Raw genomic sequence first — 9713 nt, 5'->3', positions numbered from 1 at the left:
ATTGACTCTACAGTACTAATATGGTCAAATTTGTTTTTTTCTGTAAAGAAAGCAGATAGGATTCAGGGAAACAGACGGAAAGCTGAGTAAAAAGGTGCATTTTTTTTTCTAATCACACATTAATTTTCTGACTACAAACACCTGGAAAATAAATAAAATCACTAGAAGTCATCAAGCCATTGCTTAACAAGAAACCATAGGATACTAAGACTCAGGAGAACAATAAAACAAGGAAGAGGGATAGACAAAATGACCTTCCATCTGTAACAGTGTTGATTCAACATGCTGACAATGCCTGAGTTTCCAAGGAACAATTTTCATACAATTTTTGCATGTTTTGAACTTCTAGCAGTAAGAGGGAGTTGTATCAGTGCTAGACAACTAGATTATTTTCAAGGCTTTACAGTGTTAAATGTTTATATGTCTTTTAGTATTTAAGAAGGTGTACTTTATTTATTATACAATATAAGAGTCCCCAGTTATTTGGGGGGAAGGGGAAACCAAAACCAAGTAAACCAAAGAAAATAAAATCTTTGAAAAATATATTCTTTAACCAAAGACATGAGAAAGTATCACAGTGTAACTTTCAGCATAAATGCTTTCAAATAAATTCTACCTTAGCTTTCATTCTGAATATAACAAGTTGTTTTCAGGCTATTTATTCTTTATTAATTCTTTGCAAACTCTTCATATTTTATTTTTCTTGGTATAAATAAAACTAGTTCATGATCTAGAACAGGGGTAGAAAACCTATGGCACACGTGCCAAAGGCGGCATGCGAGCTACTTTTTAAGTGGCACTCACACTGCCCGGATCCTGGCCACCGGTTCGGGGGGCTCTGCATTTTAATTTAATTTTAAATGAAGCTTCTTAAGCATTTTTAAAACCTTATTTACTTTATATTATAGACTTATAGAAAGAGACCTTACAAAAACGTTAAAATGTATCACTGGCATGCAAAGCCTTAAATTAGAATGAATAAATGAAGACTCGGCACACGACTTCTGAAAGGTTGCTGACCCCTGATCTAGAATGATAAATATTGAAAAGTTTGAGAATGATGTTCCATATTTTAGTGCTAGGGGATATCTCTTTATATGAAACTAAAAATAATCATAAACACTGTACTTAAGTTAAAAATAAATCAAAAAATTGTATGATCAGATTACCAAATCTGGAACCTCAGATCAACCTCTCTTTCCCTTTTGAATTTTGGGGAGGGGAGGGGAGAGGAGAGGAGACTCTAGCTATGTCTATACTGCTCTGCAGTTCAGAGTATGGGGGTTTGAACAGCAGTGCACACGAAAGTGCAGTGTTGTAACCCCCCTCATGTGGACACTGCAGGCATGAACTAAAAGGTTTCTAGTTCATGTTTAGTCTTCTTCAAACAGGACTGACTCTACATTAATGTGAACTAGGAACCTTTTAGTTTGTGCCTGCAGTGTCCACACAGGGAAGTTTCAGTGCATCATTTTGATGCTAACTGCTATTCACACCCAAACTGCACGGCAGTGTAGGAAAGCCCTCAGATGCCAGTCTCTAGAACCAAACACAAGTTGGATGCAAAACAAGAAGGGCTTTACTTTCTGCTTCTGTTTCAAATGTGGTCAAAATCTTGTGAGATTTCAGACCAAGATGGCACACATCCTATAACTAAAGGTCCTGAGATTTTAGAGTTGACAAATCCAAACTTGAGCCGTAGCCATAATTTGGCCCTGAATCCTAGCCTGAACCTACTCTGGATTTGAACACCGGCTTCTTAGCCCATCTTCAGCAGTTATTAATGATGAGAAACTGAAATGGATATTTTGTAACCCTCATTCTTTTTACCCTTTCTTTAGCTCCGGAATGCTTTCCAGAAGGACACCAGATTCTGCACAATCCCTACCACAGCACCAATTTTGATTCATTGGAATTACAGCAAACAGCAATTCAGGAGCTGGTTTGTGATCACTCACTGCCACAAGGGTGGTATCGTTTCATGATCAACAATAGGCCTGCAGAAATGCCAAAAAAATGTGTAGAAGTTAGTAAAATTAAGAACTAAACATCTGTGTACTTTAATAAATCCAGTAGGTGCAACTTCTCCTTTCTGTTACATCTGTAAAACCTAGGGTTGCCAATTTTGGTTGGACATATTCTTGGGGGTTTCATCACTACATAATCTGGAGACTCCAGGACAATCCTGGAAGCTCAACAACCCTAGTAAAACTCTTTAGAGAAGGTAACCAAAAGGTTATAATGGGGTTGCGTGGATCTAACTGACAGGAGGATTTTGCCCTCGCGGTTTGTATGGTCATCCCCCCAAAGTACTTCTTAGAGGTTAGTCTATTCCAAGTAATTCTGGTCTCCACACTACTGGAATGAATTTGAAGGGCCTGATTCCATTCGCGCTTACACAAGTGTAAATCAGGAGTAACTCCACATGAAGGCAATGGAGTTATATCCATTGAAAAAGAGTATAATTGACAAATAACAGAGAGAAACAAGATGCAAATGTTTTTAATTAGTATTGTTGCCACTGTGTATTACTTAGTCTCATAAGTGGGTTAGTTGCTTTCTAGAAATAAACTAGTTGTTTCACATGTGACTCTGTAGAAAAGGATAAGAAAATTGATATGGAGTTAATATGTACAATACTGAAACCTAGAAAACAGAATGTATGGGTCAAATTCAGACTTTCTGTACCAGGGGTGCTCTGCCAGATTAACTCCATTGTATCCTTATCAAGTCATCAAATACCAATAGTTTACTGAGGACCATTGTATGAGATTAGAATAATTTCCAATGCATTAGCAAACAAAGAGTCTATTCTGTAGAAGAATAGATTAATTGCTAATTGTAAAGCACTTTGAAGATGAAAAACTCAATATAAAGTCCCTTTTTAAAAATATTATATACCACTCTACATACAAAACTTCATTTATGTATGTACATAAAAAACATTCATTTACATTTATGAAGTTAGAAAACAACATCATACAGTCACAGTAAGAGCAACTGCTAACCGTGCATGCTTAGTCAAGACAAAGAAAAGTGATTTCCATAATTTTACATTATATAGAATGTTAAATCATACTTGTCGCTTTTATGGGGTTCTTAGGATTATTAATACTATATAAATTTAAGCATAAAATATACATTTGCTTCTGTTAGTCAATCATGGAAGAAATTGTTCAAAAAGTCATATTTTGTTTACCCAGGTTGTTCTGGATATGTGCAATTATTCTATAATATATGTTGTCTTTACAATTCAGTAATTTTCAGTATTTGGTAGTACTCATCTGCACAATGTATCTTTAGCAATACATCCTTTGTTTCTTTAGCCTCCCCTCCTTCAACTCCTTTATTCCAGTTTGTAGGGTTTTATCGTTTGTTTAGTTTCTTATCTTGTAATGTAATTCTTACCATTGGTTCCTTAAGTCTTATCTGAATGGTAGGAAATACCTGTTTCATCCTGTTGATGAAGGATTATACCTGTTATATGTCACCACTGGAAGAATGTGCTTCTTTTAGATCTTCACCTTCTAATTCTTGTCCTCTACATTCTATTCCACTTAATTAAATCACCATTTAATTTGGTTTTCCATTTAATTTGAGCAGAACCTCTGGAACAAAATAATTTGTATTAATAATAGCTCAGCTTCCACCCATTAATAAGCACTTATTATTGGATATTTCAATCACTGGCTGCAGTGAGCTGATTTTAATTAACGAGGCAGGGACAAAATTCTAAACAGATAGAAGGGAAAAAGCATTCAGATGTGATCCATGTTCTAGTAAAAGATTGCTACAGAGGGCTAAGAGCATAATTCAGACATTCCTGTTGATATCATAAGCACTGCCTTGTATTATGTAAATGTGACATGCACCAAGGTGATATCAGGTGGATACAATTAACTGTTTATCAATTGATACAATGAACTCACTAATTCTAAGCAATATTAGGCATGAATTCAGGTTTTATCTCATGCAGTTCAACTGAACTCAAATGGGATTTAAACGATAACAAAGAAATCAAGGGCTTGCCTCATTAAAGCACTTAAGCACAACAATGGTCCCACTGGGAAACCTGAACTCACCATTTAGGTGCATAATGGGAGGCTGAGCTCTTTTAAAAATCTGGCTATTTATTTAGGTGCCTGACTGGGAGATGTTTGTTAAGCTCTTTTGAAACTCTTACTGAATGTTTCTATAAACATTAATGTAGGTGTAGCCATTTCCAAATATTGTTCCATGACCATATAAAAAAATCTTTGTCGGGGATATCAGAACCAAGCGACTCAGACATATTTAGGAAAAAAAATAAACTTACAGTAGGGGAGAAAGCTTCAGATGTCAGCCCTGACACTGATGAGTCATATACAACTTCTGTACTGAGACTAAGAACAGCAAATCTATAGAGATTGTCTCTTGCTTACTAATTAAACAAATGAAGAAAGTAAACAAACTGAAAAAGCAAAAAAAAAAATAAAAGTGAGAACTCCCCTATGTAGAGGAATTCAAATGTGGAGTATATTCCTGGTCCAGCATTACTTAGATCCAGGTGTTGCCCACAAACACATTCCTCCAATAGCAAAATACTTTTGATTGAAACAGCTTTCCAATTTAGACATTGCCTCTTGAATTTCCCTAGGGGATAAAGGGCGATACTGACCTTGTTACCTCTGTGTTCTCTGAGGGTGCTAACCAATTACAGACACCCCAACGTGTACTTTGAGCCTTCACTTAGGCACAAAGCTAAGTTGCCCCCAACAGCCAATTCAAGCGGGCACACAACACAAACTTGCAAATGTCTGTGCCCCAAGGAGTCCAGGCTGCTGCTAACAGATGCAAGCAACAGTTCCTTCTGAAAGTACTGCCAAATTCACTGCACAAGGGAAAAAAACACAAAGGAAGAGAGGCATTCACTATTCCTAGAATTACTCCATAGTACTGGTGGGGTGGAGAGGAATGCAAGAGCAATTGTCGGTGCCAATCATGACAAAATGACCTTCACAGAAAGAACTAAAGTAGCATCCAAATTAAAAGATCCTAGAAAATTAAAACAAACAAATTAAAAAAAAATAAAGTACAGACCTAATGTAGAATAATAAAGGGAAAGCATAAATGGGATAATGAAACAGGCTTCCTAATAAAAATTATAAAAAGTGTATGCAAGCAAGCCACTAGAAAGGAACAAATACAAAACAAAGATAACAGAGCATCACCTGCTAACATTATGAAGGATTCTCAATAAACACAGACATTATATCCCACTAGAAGAGCAGTTCGTGAATTATAGGCTGTTTTGAGAAGCAATGAATATGAATGACATTTGACTAGCAAACCTTGCAACACTAGCCCACAATGAACACTGAGGCCCATCATATGTAGTCAGAATTGTGGCTCCTCCTGTCCGTTTACAGATAGGAAAAAAAGAACATAGATTGTGCTCTGCAACCTTTAGGAAAAGTATAAACTAACAATTTGATTCTCCAAATGATGACTGAGTCTGGGGCCAGTAACAATATTTTTGATACGTCGCAGATTCGTCATTGCTTCTCAAAAGAGCCCTAATGTTTGCAGCTTAGAGTTATTATAAACAAACAAGACACAAAATTTAGAACCACCACCACTAACATACATTCTGTGTGGTAAAGGGGAGCCAGATTTCTTCAGCACGAGGACTCATATGTATTGTTAATGGACTATCTCCAAGAATTATTGTACTCCCTTAAACTGGCTTAGACGAGCAGGGTCACTGATGTCCAGATCTTTCCAAATGATTCATAGTCAGAATATCATGTCAATCAGCGGTTTCTATCAACATACCAGCACCAGTTCAACCATCTTATCTGTCCTGATGATTTGGGGAAGTTCAGTGTTGGGGTTTGTGTCACTTTTCCTTTAAGAGACGACTGGCAATGTCTAGTCATAATCATACTCAAATCCCTACCTTAGATCCTCCTGTGCTGCTGACACATTAGGCAGTTCCGTTCCTCCACTGATTACAGACACTCACTAGTTGTGACACTTCTTCCCAGACGATGGCAGCACATTCAATATCCTCTGTCACTGTTTTCCACCAGTTCTTCCTTAGCCTTCCTCACTTTCTCATTCTTCTCCTGGGTATCCTGTTCAGTATTTGCTTAGCATGTCTCCCAACCACCTAAGCCTTCTTTCTCCGATGATATTTTCTAAGGTCCGCTCTGTCATCTCCCTTACTCTCACATTTATTATTTTGTTTTTTCCACGAACTGTGTAGAATCTTCCTCAGCCATCTGTGATGGGCAGCACCACTAGCAGTCTGCCTCCCCCATGCCCCCTCATGGCCTAGGATCACACCACTGGCAGTCTGCCTTCCCCGTGCCCCCTCATGGCCTAGGCTCACACTACTGGCAGTCTGCCTCCCCCGTGCTCCCTCATGGCCTAGGATCACACTACTGGCAGTCTGCCTCCCTCATGCCCCCTCATGGCCTAGGATCACACTACTGGCAGTTTGCCTAAGTTCCCCCTCTTGGACTGTTCAAGAAACTCAAAAACAATTTTGTCCATTCCCATCCCTTCTCAGGTTGTGCTTTATTACATTAATAAACACTCCAAATAAAGTTTTCTAGTTCATCCAAAAGTCCACACAAAGGTTGCTCTTCCTCCTCCCAGGCCTTCCTGCTTGGGGCCTCTCTTGCTTTGGCAAACCACTCCGAGGTCTTACCTGGCTTGAGTCTCAGGCCAGGTCTACACTACAGATCTGTATCAGTATAACTACATGGGTCAGGGGTACCCCTGAGCGACATATTTATACAGACCTAACCCCCCCCCCGTGTAGACAGCTCTATGTCAATGGGAGAGCTTCTCCTGTCAACACAGCTACTATCTCTCGGGGATTAACTACACTGACAGGAGAAGCTCTCATGTCAGTGTAGGAGTGTCTTCACTTAAGCACCGCTGCAGCGCAGCTGCACAGATGCAGCATGTTAACTGTAGACCTACCCTCAGTCTTGATTCTCTGTTAGATCCTGCTCATTCCTAGTGAGACCTTTGGGTGAGCTAGAGTTCACTTCATTGCCCTTCTCCAGTGCCTAAAAAAACTTGCAACTCCCATAGAAAAGCAGCTGGACACCCAAAATTCAGTCTCTAAGGATTTTCAGTAAGGATTTCACAGGGTCAAAGGAACAAAAGGAACTTAATTCTTAAGCACCAACTTTATAAAATCTTATGATAAAGAAACATAAATAATAACAACTTAATTTTTACAACATAACATGGCTACTTTATCATCCACAGATTATCTTCCCAGGTATACATAAACATAAATAAAGAAAACAGATTAAATCTAAGCAGGTCAGTCCACACAGAAACACAGTGAGAAGGAACTCAGAGTTCCCAAATCTGAGTCTCCGTTAGAGTCTTTGATCATTAAATCTATACAGTTGGCTGAGTCAAAAGCAACATCTTCCCTCCACTTGCGTGTAGGAATCTTAAACTGGAATCCCTGCACACTCTTCCTCTGCTGAAATCATGGTTAGCCAGTCAGCTGATTAACCAGCCACTCCATCAATTATATAGATTTAAAAAAAAAAAAAAACCCTGCTGCAAAATGCTTCAGAGTTAGGGAAAACAGCCTGCTTTCTGCTCCTGGGCTCAGCTTCTCTCAGCCCACACACAGCCTTTTGTAAAGCAACTGCCCTGGCTGCTTGCCCTCATGGAGTCTGAGTCCAGCTACAGCAGTGGTCCTCAAACTTTTGCACTGGTGACCCCTTTCACACAGCAAGCCTCTGAGTATGACCCCCCTTATAAATTAAATCCACAATTTTTATATTAAACACTATTATAAATGCTGGAAGCAAAGCAGGGTATGGGGGTGGAGGCTAACAGCTCGCAGCCCCAGTGTAATAACCTCGTGACCCCCTGGTCATGACCCCCAGTTTGAGAACCCCTAAGCTACAGGGAACCTATTGAGCATACCCAAAACTACCACACCCAATTCGAGAAACTTCCAGATGTGGAGTGCTAATTGTACACCTGCCTAACAACAATGACCCAGACACAACTCACTTCTACCCACCCACCCTCAACAGATCTCTTAAAAAGATATCTCCTGATTAGGCACCTAGGTTACACTAGCAGTGTCTAACTCAGAGGTGGGCAAACTACAGCCCACGGGCCAGCCCACGGGATCCTCCTATCCGGCCCTTGAGCTCTTGGCCAGGGAGGCTAGCCCCCGGCCCCTCCCCTGCTGTCCCTGCTCCCCCACAGCCTCAGTTCGCCATGGCGGCGGGGCTGCAAGCTCCTGCCAGGCAGTTCAGCTGCGAGAGCCCCCAGGGTGTAGTGTATTAAATTGCTTCCCGTAGGAATATGCTACTTATGGAGCACCAGGACTGGCAGTCGTAAATAGTACACCATAAGTAGCACATTCTTAAGGGGAGCAATTTAATACACTACACCTGAGTAGGGAAGGCTGTGCCTTCCCAAACAGCCTGGCCCCCACCCCCTATTCACCCTCTCTCAATTCCTGCCCCCTGACTGCCCCCCTCAGAACTCCCAACCCATCCAACCCCTCCAGCTCCTTGTCCCCTGACCGCCCTCTCCTGGAACCTCCCACCCCAACTGCCCCTCGGGACCCCACCCCCATCCAACCCCCCCCCCCCAGCTCCCTGTCCCCTGACTGCCCTGACCCCTATCCACACCCCCACCCCCGACAGGCCCCCCGGGACTCCCACACCTATCCAACCACCCCCTGCTCCCTGTCCCCTGACTGCCCCCCAGGACCTCCTGCCCCTTATCCAATCCACCCTGTTCCCCGCCCCCTTACCATGCTGCTCAGTGCACCAGGAGGGGTAGACGTAAGTAGTACACCGTAAGTAGCACATTCCTATGGGGAGCAATTTAATACACTACACCTGCCCTCCATACAGTTTTGGAACCCCGATGTGGCCCTTGGGCCAAAAAGTTTGCCCACCCCTGGTCTAACTGCTGAGAATTCTCCCCTTCATTGCAGCCTTTTGATGTTCTTTTGGGGAAATCACCCTGATCTCTCCCAGGTGTGAAATCACAAGTTGGCTAAGGGGTCCTTAAGGGGCAAGCCACCCTGTTACAGGAAGCCTCCAATTCCTTTTTTTGGTAGTCATTTAATATTATTTTCAGTATTGAGTTTTTTTAGAATTTCTATCTTCTAAATCAGCATACAAAGTCATTCCAGAATTTGGCAAAATAGTCACCACCTTTGGAGACATTTTAAATTCTAGTACAGAAATTGGAGAGCTTTCCTCACACAAGACTGAAAATATTTCCTCAATGACTAGGTTTTCTGCATCACAAAATAAACTCCTAAATATTAGGCATAGGCACTAGTCATTGGTGTGAAATAAAACTAAGCTGGGGTTTCTGTTTGTTCTCAGATTCACTTGAAGTCCCACCCTCTCCTGATTAACCTCTTCTAGTAGTTTTTGGGAAGAAAATCAAAATGCTCAGTTATTCTCTATTTTTCTTTTGTTTTGTTAATCCAACACCTCCCTGGATTACAATTTTTAAAAATTTGTGTATTATTTCCTAATTCTCTTTCTTGCACACATACCAACCTCAGATACCAATACCGTATCATAATGACAGATGTGAACCAGAGGTTTCGTCCTTCATTTTTGTTTCTCAGGAATACACAAAGCCTCTTTCATAAACCAGAATTTTCACCTTTATTGTATAAAAGCAAATTCTTACATACAAGATTAAGTAAT

General features: G+C 40.7%; 1 protein-coding gene across 1 annotated transcript in view; it reads left to right on the top strand.

The window, feature by feature from the left end:
* Positions 1-1057: 1057 nt before the first annotated feature.
* LOC140895919 (von Willebrand factor D and EGF domain-containing protein-like) overlaps positions 1058-9713 on the top strand; it is a 282268-nt gene continuing 273612 nt past the window's right edge. Inside the window, 2 exon segments of the mRNA XM_073306827.1 lie at positions 1058-1124; positions 1842-2026. Of these exon segments, the coding sequence (XP_073162928.1) occupies positions 1058-1124; positions 1842-2026 (252 nt within the window).

Source organism: Lepidochelys kempii, chromosome 11, assembly GCF_965140265.1.
Source record: "Lepidochelys kempii isolate rLepKem1 chromosome 11, rLepKem1.hap2, whole genome shotgun sequence".
NCBI classification, from domain to species: Eukaryota; Metazoa; Chordata; order Testudines; family Cheloniidae; genus Lepidochelys; species Lepidochelys kempii.
The sequence above is the reverse complement of the archived record's forward strand: the minus strand, read 5'-3'. Positions and strand labels throughout refer to the sequence as shown.